The sequence below is a fragment of the Mastacembelus armatus genome, unplaced genomic scaffold (assembly GCF_900324485.2).
Source record: "Mastacembelus armatus unplaced genomic scaffold, fMasArm1.2, whole genome shotgun sequence".
Lineage (NCBI taxonomy): Eukaryota > Metazoa > Chordata > Actinopteri > Synbranchiformes > Mastacembelidae > Mastacembelus > Mastacembelus armatus.
The window spans coordinates 492,827-504,657 of NW_022872853.1; the positions used below are offsets into that span (position 1 = coordinate 492,827).

The window sequence follows — 11,831 nt, forward strand, 5'->3', positions numbered from 1 at the left end:
AGCTGACGTTAACTACCTATATACTTCTAATTTGAAGTATTTTATATACAGCTGGGTAGCTGACGTTAACTACCTTATATACTTCTAATTTGAAGTACTTTATATACCGCTGGGTAGCTGACGTTAACTACCTTATATACTTCTAATTTGAAGTATTTTATATACAGCTGGGTAGCTGACGTTAACTACCTCATATACTTCTAATTTGAAGTACTTTATATACCGCTGGGTAGCTGACGTTAACTACCTTATATACTTCTAATTTGAAGTATTTTATATACAGCTGGGTAGCTGACGTTAACTACCTTATATACTTCTAATTTGAAGTACTTTATATACTGCTGGGTAGCTGACGTTAACTACCTTATATACTTCTAATTTGAAGTACTTCATATACCGCTGGGTATTCAAATTAGAAGACACTCTAAACACTGAATTGGTAAAATGAATGAAAAGTGTTAATGACTCGATTATATAAATGACCATCAGACTGTCATGTGACTTCCTGTTTTATCTCTGCACCATCGGACACAGGACGAGCTCTGTGGTGCGTTTCCTGTATCACAGTTTGGACGCCGGCGTCTGCAGACTGGGCGGAGCTGCAGGAAGTGGTGTGGGTCGACCCCAGAGCCGCAGGCGGCTGACTCCTCCATCAGGAGCGATGATAAGGCGCACGTGACTGACAGGTGACGTCCGAGTCAGGTCCCCCTGGCCAAAGTGATGTCGGTGATGAGGACGGAGCTGCAGCGCAGAGAGGAAGGCCAGAATGAGGAGTCTGTTCAGGTGGAAGTGATTTCATTGACGGTATGTACCTACTTTCTGAGGCGGGAGAAGGACCTGCCACTTCCCAGAAGTCCACCCGCTCCGGGTGCACTGAGCTTCCTCCTCTGGGGTCAGACTACACACCTCAATCCTGCACGAGTCCGGAAAGTTCCCTGGATGGAACAACAGCTGGTTAAATGCTGCAGGTTTATTTGTGCATGTGGAAGAGCCGGTGTGTCCAGGTGAGCATTAACCTTTGAAGTGGATGGTGTCAACCTCGATGCTGCTGATCACTCCGGGGTGGCCAAGGCGAAACACGGCCCACTCCCACCCAGGCACCTGCAGGATCCCCCGCTGGTCAACCTTGGAAAAATATGGATATTTTTGGAAAGTGGGAACACTGGGAAATATGTAGAAAGGTTTTGGAAAGTGAGAACATTTGAGGAACAAGGACAAACTGCCCCACTTTTGGACAATGAGGACAGTTTGTCCTAACTGAAAGTCCTGTTTGAGGATCTAGATTTGCTGGAACTGGTCCAGAGAAGGTGAAGATTAGATTATTTATGGATAAACCTTCAGTTCTTTGGGTCGGTCCAGTCTACGGGCTGTTTCCCATCCATCAGCCATGTTGGCCGCTCGACCAAGACCTGTGAACACAACACACCAGGGTCACCAATTCACCCACACTTAGCTGGGATCATGTGAGCCTTTTCTACCAATCATGTTGCGTGGATGTCCAAAGTGGGCGTCGCTGTATCCGAGGCAGACTCCCCCATTGGTCAGAGCCACCAGATCGATGTCCTGGTTGGTGGAGACAGACGACCAGTCTCTTTGTCCGATGCCGTACGCTCGCAGTCTGGCTATCCCCCCATCTGATGACACACACTGGACAGTTAAATATGTTTTGTATGGAAATAATGTTTGTGTGTGTGTGTGTGTGTGTGTGTGTGTGTGTGTGTCTGTACCTGGGAACATATTGAGGCGCAGGTGTGTGACTCTGTGTTCGAACTCCACCTTGAAGTAGTTATGGCAACAGTCGGCATAACCAGGCTTCAGCTGTGACACACACACCAGCTCTGGCCACGCCTCCGAGCCCAGCTGTCAATCAAACCACACGTCAGCTGTCAGTCAAACTGTGGGTCACTCACAGCACACTATCAGTCACGTTTATCAAAGATCACTGTGTGACCATCGGTTGTTGTGACATACTCGTAACCATGGTGATGAGCTGTTGTCAGTATAGTCTATGGGTTACCTTGGCGACAGCAGCCAGCTGACCGTCAGAGGCCGCCATACCAGTTCGGTCTCCTTCCAGGGTGAAGGGGGGCAGGTGGTCTGCTAAAGAACAGGAGAGTTTCTCTACGATGGATTTTATAGTTGCACCAAGTTTGTTTGCACAGCTGTTTGATTTTTGTGTCACAACTAGAAGCTGCCGTGGTCGAGCTGAGAGCAGTGATTATAGAGCAGCACAGTTCATACCCAGACAGCCGGCCTGGATGGAGACGTAGGGCGAGTGGTTTCCAGTAAAGAAGGAGGTATCGACGTCGAAGCCGTAGATCCGTCCTGGTACCCCCAGCTGGACGATGCACCAGTCGTGACCTTCACAGAAAGGGATGCTTTGGGTTATGTTGATCCGAAACTGATGTTTACTGTGCGATTAGAGAGAGGATTACAGAGGGATCAGCAGTTTGAACAGTGTGTTTGACTTTTTGTGTTAGGATCCCGTCACAGCTTCATTACTCAGTTATTTCCCTCCAGGGCCTTTACAGGCAGCCTCCATCTGGACTAGCTAAAAACCTCCCTCCAAAAATGTTTAATAATTATTGACATCACAGAATCACATGTGGCTGAATTGGAATAAAAACCTGCTGTGCTCTGGTTTGACTGGTCATAAGTGCAGACACTAACCAGGTTTTCTCTTTCTCCTCGTCTCCCATCCGTCCATCCACTTCCCAAACTCAGTGAAGGCAGACGCGATGAACTGTGGCGGCTCTCGCTGCACAGACAAGCAGTTACAGAACAGACGCTCTGAATATTCACATCCTTGACAAGGACAAACCAGCTGCTGGTGCATCTTTATTTACGCATAAATACTGTCATACTGTCAGTCTGACACTGTGAACCTACAGCTTTCTGAATCTCCTGAGCCTCATCCTGGTTCCTGAAACTGGTGCTTCTTGGATTTATTTTCTTGTGAGAGAGCACACTCTTCTGAGTCTCCTGGGTCCCTGCCTGTTCCTGTGTCTCATGTGACCAGACCTCAGCTTCCCTGTAAGTAGGTCACACTCTCCTCGATCTCTCCCTCTTCCTATGTTCCTCGTTGCTGGACTCCCGCCTTCCTGGATGCCTGTTTCACCCTCCTGGGTCTCCTCAAATCTCCTCCTGGTTCTTTCGAGTCCAGCCCCTGTATTCCTGGATTCCCTTATGTAAATACTTTGGTTCTTTTGAGTTTTTACGTTGTGTGTTGACAATAAAGTCCGATATCTGCAAACTTGGGTCCAAAATAAATGTATTTGCACCAAATGATGACACTGTGGCTGTACCTTCAGCAGGTTGGCAGCAGGAGCGAACCATTCATCAGTAGCAAAAATGACCTGGAAGACGAGGATTATAGACATTATAGACACAGGACATGAAATATGACATTTCCAGCAAAGCAGCAGAGGTTTATGAAGAGCAGAACATGGGAACGATGCAACAGAGTCATTTCAGTCCTCCATGACATACGAGACCACACTCAAGAGCTGTTCAGGCCAATCTCATGCTGAATATGAAGCAGCTAGTTAGCGTAGCTTAGCATAAAGCCTCAGTGCAGTGTTTAAGACCACTGTCTGTGCTGTTATAAATAATATGCCATTGATGTGTTCAAGGTTTGCTCTGCACATCTGATTTGAAACGAAGGTTTGGGAGTGTAAAGACGACAGGAGGGGAAGCAGCTTGTCAGTAATTGTCCACAGATGAATTTCAATTATTTGTACCTGCACTATTGTACAGTCATATTAATGTGAATTATTACTGTTCTGTCACTGCTGTGTTGTAGTAGTCAGCTTCATTAGCATTAGTGCTGAATGGATTTCTGATTGAATGTGACATATGAATCCTCCCAGAGACTCACCTTCCCACCGATCGCCTCGCAGGCCAGGTCATTGAACTGCAGGAAGTCCGGCTCTGCTGCTGTTGCTTTCACTGCCGTCCTCTCTGCCATGCTGAGTTTCTGCTCCAAAGTGAGTAACAAAACTGAAGCAGCTGCTCGTTGTGCTGACGTCCAGAGAACCACTTAGCTGGTTTCTGGCCGCAGGACAAAGTTCACGGCTGCTCGGGCTCAGACAGCTGTTTGTGGTGGAGGCCAGTGAGCAAACACTGTGTCATTACTGCGTCAAACACCAACTCATGTCACTCATTTACCAACTGTACTGAAACGGTCTGTGCTCACACAAACACAATAAGACATCACTGTTTTCTGCTATAAAGTATTCTGAACACGTACAGGTGCTTCATTTCAAGTCATTCACTCACTTTGAAAGTCAAATCAGCAACTTGAGACCAGATGTTTTCATTTCCACTTCTTCTTTCCCAAAGTCTTCATAAGTTTACCTTTCAATATGAAGTAGTGAATCATACTGGGTCACACTGGGTGACACTGGATCACTCTGGGTCACACCGGATCACACCGGATCACACTGGGTCGCACTGGGTGACACAGGGTGACACTGGATCACTCTGGGTCACACCGGATCACACTGGGTCGCACTGGGTGACACAGGGTGACACTGGATCACTCTGGGTCACACCGGATCACACTGGGTCGCACTGGGTCACACTGGGTCACACCGGATCACACTGGGTCGCACTGGGTGACACAGGGTGACACTGGGTGACACTGGGTCACTCTGGATCACACTGGATCACACTGGGTCTCACTGGGTGACACTAGGTCACACAGTCTGTTACTGTGCAGGCTTAAAACAGTTAAACTTCTTGTTATTCATCACCATGTGAGCATCACGTCAGGCAGCAGCATCTAGTGGACAAACGGCAGAAGTCCATGTGTGATCTGGGATTTTCTGTCACATGATCAACCCATTTTCACGTCACTGGTGTTTGATGCTGTTCCTAACTCGACTGTGAGGAGGTGACAGTGTCGTCAGGTCACGGGCGGCAGCGCTGACGAGGACCATGAGCAGCTTCTTTTCTCCAAATGTTTAATCTGCACATGAAGCTGAAAGGTGTCTGAGAGTCGACCTGACGTGAGTTCATCAGGTGAGAAGAGAAACCTGGACTTGTCTGATCATTACACTGAGTTAAAGTTTAAAAGTTTTCAGTGCAGGGCAGCAGATATTCTTTATAATCACTGGCTGTTTAACAATATCTACTGCTATTTGCTGCACTCACATGTAAGTATGGTTTTCTATTAATAAGGACAGTGATATGTTAGTGTTTCTACACTGAGTATGTGTTCAGTGCAACGTGAGCAATGAAAAATGCAGGGAATGTCAGAACCGGTCGGACGCCTTTATTCCTGAACTCAGGCATCAGACTTTCACAGTTCAAGCCTCAACTCTCAAGGTTCAAGACTCGAATATTTCTGGGGAAACTCGGTTTAAACTTCTAGCACCAAAAAGGTTGTAAAACCAGTACAGTGTATGGGCAGATGCATTTATGGCTAAAGACGACACTGATTTTATTATGTTGAAGACAGTGAGTCCAGGAAGTTTGATTGTAAATGATGTTAAAACATGACAGACTGGTTTGAAACCAACATATCATTTCTGTTAAAGGAACAACAGGTCCTTGCATCCTTTATTAATATTGTGTCTGTGTCCATCAGCAGAGACCGAACCTGGCTGTGCCCATGGAGAGCGACCAGTCAGTGTATGAGGACCCTGACTTCAAAGATGAACCCTGGTCAGTCAATCATGTGTGGGAATTCAAAATGATCCTGGGACAGAGAGAAGGCAGCATGTGACTTTTACACCATATGACAGAGATAACAACCTGTTTTACTGTGTCATGTGTCATTTCATTTTGGTATTTTTGCTCAGTCCTGCTGTTTGTAAAACTTGCTACTGAACCAGTTCTCTGTTTCTGCCAGGGTTCTTGAGCAGACCACAGACTGTTCTGAACTGAGCTGGAAGTCCATGGACAGTGACTCGTTTGTTTCTGGGAATGTTGTGTTCAAGGACAGATGCCCCTCAGCTGATTCGTAAGAATTCAAAATGACCCTGAGACAAAGGGAGGTCCATACGTGACTTTTTGACTGGTATAAACTTAGACACTGCAAAGCACTGGTGAAATCCAGAATCTGTCTTTGTTCCAGGCTCTATGAACAGACACTGGACTTTCTTGAGCCCAGCTGTGTGTCCATGAAGAGTGACGGGTCCATGATTCGACCGACTGTCTTCAAGGACACACACCACTCGGCCAATGAGATGTAAGAAATAGGGACAAAGAGGTGACCATGTGACTATTTCAAAAACATACGACTGTTCTTGGCTTTAGCCCTCTCTCTCATGAGGTCAGGTCTTCCTTTTTTCAGCAGTCCACGTTTTATTACGACTGTGAGCTTTAATGACTTCCCTCCTCTTAAAGGAAGTTATACTTCCTGAACGGTGCCAAGAGCTGCTGTTGGGTTTGTTGGGTTTCTTTCCACAATGCTGATTTGGGGCTGTACAAATCACTTGTACTCAAAATTGAACTCAACAATGAACTAGTTCTGTGTTCCTGCCAGGCTCTATGAGCCGATACTGGACTGTCCTGAGCCCAGCTGTGTGTCCATGAAGAGTGACACGTCCATGGTTCGACCAACTGTCTTCAAGGATGGACACCACTCAGCCAATCAGATGTAAAAGTTCAAAACGGATGAGTTTCTTACCTTTAGTACCTTTGAAAGAACAGAAGAGTTCAGCTTCTGTGTTTTCTCCACAGACTTTCTGAGGAGAGTCTGGATGTTCTCAGTGATCAGACTGCACAGCAGGATCAAACAGACCTGGTTTCCGTCTTCATGGTGTGTGACTGTTCAGTCTGAATATGTACCCACCGTTCTGGCCCTGACAGACTAACAGAGTCGCATTTACATGTTCTTCTGTTCCAGTTACTGGAGGAGAACATCATCACTTTTGTAAAGAGCGAGCTGAAGAGAGTCCAGAGGGCCCTGAGACCAGATTACCCAGAATACTCAGAGAGTCAGGGGGAGGATGAAGAGGTGTTGCATGATGATGAGCAGAGGAGCAGCAAGGAGTCATTTCTGAAGATCACAGTGAACTTCCTGAGGATGATGAAGCAGAAGGAGCTGGCCGACCGTCTGCACAGCAGTAAGGCTGTGTTCACACTACAGGCTTTTAAAACAAGCACATGGATTCTGATCTGAGAACAGCTGGTTCAGTTAGATCACATCAGGTCTGAGTCAGTGGGAGAGAAAAGACCAAACATAGGCCACTTCAGCTGTACTGTCAACATAACCTAAAAGGACTCAAGACTTATTGAGCTGAACAGACGAGTAAACTGCCACACATTTTGTTCTATTGTGCAGATTTTCTGTTTCACTGACTTCATCTGTTATTTGTTCATTCAGAGAGTCATGGTGAAGTGTGCCAGCATCAGCTCAAGTCCAACCTGCAGAAGAAGTTCCAGTGTGTGTTTGAAGGGGTTGCTAATGCAGGAAACGCAGTCCTTCTGAACCAGATCTACACAGAGCTCTACATCACAGAGGGAGGGGCTGCAGAGGTCAATGAGGAACATGAGGTCAGACAGATTGAAACAGCATCCAGGAAACCAGACAGACCAGAAATAACCATCAGACAAGAAGACATCTTTAAAGCCTCACCTGGAAGGCATGGACCAATCAGAACAGTGATGACAAAGGGAGTGGCTGGCATTGGGAAAACCTTCTTAACACAGAAGTTCACTCTGGACTGGGCTGAAGACAAAGCCAACCAGGACATCCAGTTCACATTTCCCTTCACTTTCAGAGAGCTGAATGTGCTGAAAGAGAAAAAGTTCAGCTTGGTGGAACTGGTTCATCACTTCTTCACTGAGACCAAAGGAATCTGCAGGTTTGAAGACTTCCAGGTTGTCTTCATCTTTGACGGTCTGGATGAGTGTCGCCTTCCCCTGGACTTCCACAACACTCGGATCCTGACTGATGCTACAGAGTCCACCTCAGTGGATGTGCTGCTGACAAACCTCATCGGGGGGAAACTGCTTCCCTCTGCTCGCCTCTGGATAACCACACGACCTGCGGCAGCCAATCAGATCCCTCCTGAGTGTGTCGACATGGTGACAGAGGTCAGAGGGTTCACCGACCCACAGAAGGAGCAGTACTTCAGGAAGAGGTTCAGAGATGAGGATCAGGCCAGTAACATCATCTCCCACATCAAGACCTCACGAAGCCTCCACATCATGTGCCACATCCCGGTCTTCTGCTGGATCACTGCTACAGTTCTGGAGAATCTGTTGGAAACCAGAAAGGGAGGACAGCTGCCCAAGACCCTGACTGAGATGTACATCCACTTCCTGGTGGTTCAGACCAAAGTGAAGAACATCAAGTTTGATGGAGGAGCTGGAACAGATCCACACTGGAGTCCAGAGAACAGGAAGACGGTTGAGTCTCTGGGAAAACTGGCTTTTGAGCAGCTGCAGAAAGGCAATGTGATCTTCTATGAATCTGACCTGACAGAGTGTGGCATCGATCTCAGAGCAGCCTCAGTGTACTCAGGAGTGTTCACACAGATCTTTAAAGAGGAGAGAGGACTGTACCAGGACCAGGTCTTCTGCTTCGTCCACCTGAGCGTTCAGGAGTTTCTGGCTGCTCTTCATATCCATCTGACCTTCATCAACTTTGGAGTCAATCTGCTGTCAGAGGAACAAATGACATCAAGGAAGCCTAGAGTCTTTAGAGATAAACCTAAAGTAAAACTTCTCCACCAGAGTGCTCTGGACAAGGCCTTACACAGTCCAAATGGACACCTGGACCTGTTCCTGCGCTTCCTCCTGGGCCTTTCACTGCAGACCAATCAGAGTCTCCTGCGTGGTCTGCTGACACAAACAGGAAGTAGCATTGAGACCAACAAGAAAACAGTTGAGTACATCCAGAAGAAACTCGGTGAGAATCTGTCTCCAGAGAGAAGCATTAACCTGTTCCACTGTCTGAATGAACTGAAGGATCATTCTCTGGTGGAAGAGATCCAACAGTTCCTGAGATCAGGAAGTCTCTCCACAGATACACTGTCTCCTGCTCAGTGGTCTGCTCTGGTCTTCATCCTACTGTCATTGGAACAAGACCTGGACGTGTTTGACCTGAAAAAATACTCTGCTTCAGAGGAGGCTCTTCTGAGGCTGCTGCCAGTGGTCAAAGCCTCCAACAAAGCCCTGTAGGTGGATGAATATTCCACATATCAACCTTGTTTTTTTTATTCCTAAAATCAACATTTTGAGATTGATGAATCACTGATTCCTCTGCAGGCTGAGCGGCTGTAACCTGTCAGGGAGAAGCTGTGAAGCTCTGGCCTCAGTTCTCAGCTCCCAGTCCTCCAGTCTGAGACACCTGGACCTGAGTAACAACGACCTGCAGGACTCAGGAGTGAAGCTGGTCTCAGGTGGACTGAAGAGTCCCCACTGTAAACTGGAAACTTTCAGGTGAGATCCAGTTCTTTATTAAAAAGCTGACCACTGAAATTCTTTTTTACTAAGGTGATGTCTGAAATATCAGACTGTTAAAATCATATTAGAGAAACTCTGTCAACTAAAGGGCAGGTTTGATCCCTGGATGCTTGTGAAGCACCTGGCTGCAGACAAACACGACAGATCATGACCAAGATCGGTGTACTGACAACCTTGACCAAGAATTGACAGATTTTTTAGGAAATTGGGTTAATATTAATGTTAATGTTAACCACAACCCAACCCCTAACCTTAACCTTAATCCTAACCGTCAGCCTGCTGTGGTTCACAACATCCAGCCAAGACATGAGACAAGACCCAGCCAGGTTCTCTTGTCCTACTGGCCTTACCAGTGTGAGCCAGTGAGTCTAGGGGTCCATTGTCTCCTAATCTGTCCATGTGACAGATATTTGTTATGTATTTGACTAATGATCTCAATAATTCCAGTCTGTCAGGCTGTCAGGTCACAGAGGAAGGATGTGTTTCTCTGGCCTCAGCTCTGAGCTCCAGCCTCTCCCATCTGAGGGAGCTGGACCTGAGCTACAACCATCCAGGAGAGTCTGGACTGAAGCTCCTGTCTGGACTCAAGGGTCCACACTGGACAAGGGACTCTCTCAGGTATAGATGGACAAGAACTCACAGGTTCTCTCAGTCTGTTTAAAATCAAAGAGGACACAGCGGTCTGATTGTGCTTCTTCCTGCAGAGCCGACCACTGTGGGGAGCAGAGGATAAGGCATGGGGTGATAAAGTGTAAGTATAGATCCAGCTCAGTTCACAGGAAATGAAACGGCCAATCACATCGCTGCCAATAGAGTGCTCTAAATATCACACATTGCACCTTTAAAGAAAATTCATCTACTGGCATTTACTTGTTTAAGTCCCACTGACAATGGAAGGATTTCGCAGGCTGATGAAGAACGGTTGTGCTGTGTCTTATTTCCTCCACCAGATTTCTTTGAACTCGATCTGGATCCGAACTCAGCCAACAGATACATCAGACTGTCGGACAACAACAGGAGGGCCACGCTGGTGATGGAGGAGCAGCCGTATCCTGAGCATCCAGACAGATTTGTCTGCTGGCAGCTGCTGTGCAGACACAGTCTGACCGGCCGCTGTTACTGGGAGGTGGAGTGTGAAGGTGAGGTTCACATAGCAGTGACCTACAGGGGAATCAGAAGGAAGACCAGCAGAGGTCACAGTAAGTTTGGAGGGACCACTCAGTCGTGGAGCCTGTGCTGCTCAGACTGCAGTCGTTACTCGGTCTGGCACAACAACGCAGAAACCCCCATCTGTCCCCCATTGTCCTCCTATTCCAACAGGATTGGAGTGTACGTGGACTGTACAGCTGGGACTCTGTCCTTCTACAGTGTCTTCAATGGAGACCTAATCCACCTCCACACCTTCAACGCCAGGTTCACTGGACGTCTTTATCCGGGCTTTGGGTTTGGGTCTGCATCCCGGCCTGGCTCCTCGGTGTCTCTGTGTGTGTGCTGACCGAACCCTAAAACGATCAATTATCCAACTATCAAAATTTATTGAAAGTATAATTTTTACTTATTAAAATGCTTCATTGATGACTGACTGCATCATATCGTAATGAGCAGAGATTATCTTGGCTCTTCACAGATGTGATTGTTTGTGTTTATATTTGTACAGTCGACGTTCTGCAATACACAACCACAACACTAGGTAGTGTCATCAGCAACAACAGTGAGGGCTAGTCCCCCTAAGGATGAGATCCTAGAACCGCCCTAGTCTAGAGTCAGTTCCTGGCATGTAGTGCTGTTATTATTTCTTCATGAGTGTTACAGTGTTCAGGTTTAGCCTTGTTGCTGAAGGTTTGTGTAGTCCTGCCTTTTATATAAATATGTGTGTGTGTGTATGTTTTACTTTATTTTGTTCTTGGTTCACTTTGGGCCTTTTCTGAGCAGAGTACTGCAGTGGGGGCTGGTCCTCCTCATCCAGAGGATCTACATGGCCAGTAGAGCCCAGTTGTTTGGAGAAAAGCCTGAATGTAGAACAAATGAGAAACCACTGAAAAGGAGGAATCAGAGATCTTTATTCAGGCCTGGGAGGATTCATCAACAAGAATCTGGTAACAGGAAGCTCAAACCTTCACACTGGATTTAATTTGCCCAGCGGCCTGTGGTGCGTTCAGGTTCAGCTCGTCTCCTTCTGTATGAAATAACGTTCTGTCGGAGACTGTTCTCCCACAGTTTGCCTCATAATAAACAGTTTTTTTAAAAAAGGAAGTGTCTCATATTGTTTGGAGCACGTGTTGGTCCACAGACATTTCACCACACAGAACAGGCCCATCCAGCTGTGGGATCAGAGCAGACCGGTCCCTGGTGTGGGCCTAGACTGGGCCTGACTTCCTTATCGAAGTATTTTCCAGGTTGTAAACACAGTA

General features: G+C 46.9%; 2 protein-coding genes across 4 annotated transcripts; one reads left to right on the forward strand and one right to left on the reverse strand.

The window, feature by feature from the left end:
* Positions 1 to 496: 496 nt before the first annotated feature.
* allc (allantoicase) lies at positions 497 to 4,883 on the reverse strand. 3 transcript variants are annotated; one of them, XM_026308323.2, is made up of 11 exons: positions 3,878 to 4,883; positions 3,306 to 3,356; positions 2,671 to 2,758; positions 2,242 to 2,361; positions 2,018 to 2,097; positions 1,728 to 1,860; positions 1,479 to 1,634; positions 1,336 to 1,409; positions 1,017 to 1,125; positions 817 to 935; positions 497 to 741 (listed from the first exon to the last, which is right to left on the reverse strand). In XM_026308323.2, the coding sequence occupies exons 1-11, from the start codon at positions 3,965 to 3,967 to the stop codon at positions 562 to 564; spliced, it is 1,200 nt and encodes a 399-aa protein (XP_026164108.1). In that variant the 5' UTR covers positions 3,968 to 4,883; the 3' UTR covers positions 497 to 561. The 3 variants fall into 3 exon arrangements, with proteins under 3 accessions (XP_026164108.1, XP_026164107.1, XP_026164109.1); XM_026308322.2 differs by having other exon boundaries at positions 2,018 to 2,100; XM_026308324.1 differs by having other exon boundaries at positions 2,018 to 2,100; positions 2,890 to 3,356; positions 3,878 to 3,973.
* Position 4,884: 1 nt separating this feature from the next.
* Positions 4,885 to 11,670, forward strand: LOC113131246 (NLR family CARD domain-containing protein 3-like). Its single transcript, XM_026308306.2, has 12 exons — positions 4,885 to 5,022; positions 5,591 to 5,667; positions 5,855 to 5,965; positions 6,080 to 6,193; positions 6,491 to 6,604; positions 6,688 to 6,766; positions 6,854 to 7,073; positions 7,334 to 9,131; positions 9,223 to 9,396; positions 9,868 to 10,038; positions 10,125 to 10,171; positions 10,371 to 11,670. Exons 2-12 carry the CDS (start codon positions 5,615 to 5,617, stop codon positions 10,913 to 10,915), a joined length of 3,426 nt encoding a protein of 1,141 aa, XP_026164091.1. The 5' UTR covers positions 4,885 to 5,022; positions 5,591 to 5,614; the 3' UTR covers positions 10,916 to 11,670.
* Positions 11,671 to 11,831: the final 161 nt, after the last annotated feature.

Bases quoted from the DNA above. Each gene is read 5' to 3' on its own strand.
- LOC113131246 (XM_026308306.2), top strand. From the start codon at position 5,615: ATGGAGAGCGACCAGTCAGTGTATGAGGACCCTGACTTCAAAGATGAA. The intron at 5,966-6,079 runs GTAAGAATTCAA...TCTTTGTTCCAG, and splicing joins AGATGCCCCTCAGCTGATTC to GCTCTATGAACAGACACTGG. The intron at 9,132-9,222 runs GTAGGTGGATGA...ATTCCTCTGCAG, and splicing joins AAAGCCTCCAACAAAGCCCT to GCTGAGCGGCTGTAACCTGT.
- allc (XM_026308322.2), bottom strand. From the start codon at position 3,967: ATGGCAGAGAGGACGGCAGTGAAAGCAACAGCAGCAGAGCCGGACTTC. The intron at 2,759-3,305 runs GTACAGCCACAG...TTGTCTGTGCAG, and splicing joins CTGCTGCCAACCTGCTGAAG to CGAGAGCCGCCACAGTTCAT. The intron at 1,861-2,017 runs GTAACCCATAGA...TTTGATTGACAG, and splicing joins AGCTGGCTGCTGTCGCCAAG to CTGGGCTCGGAGGCGTGGCC.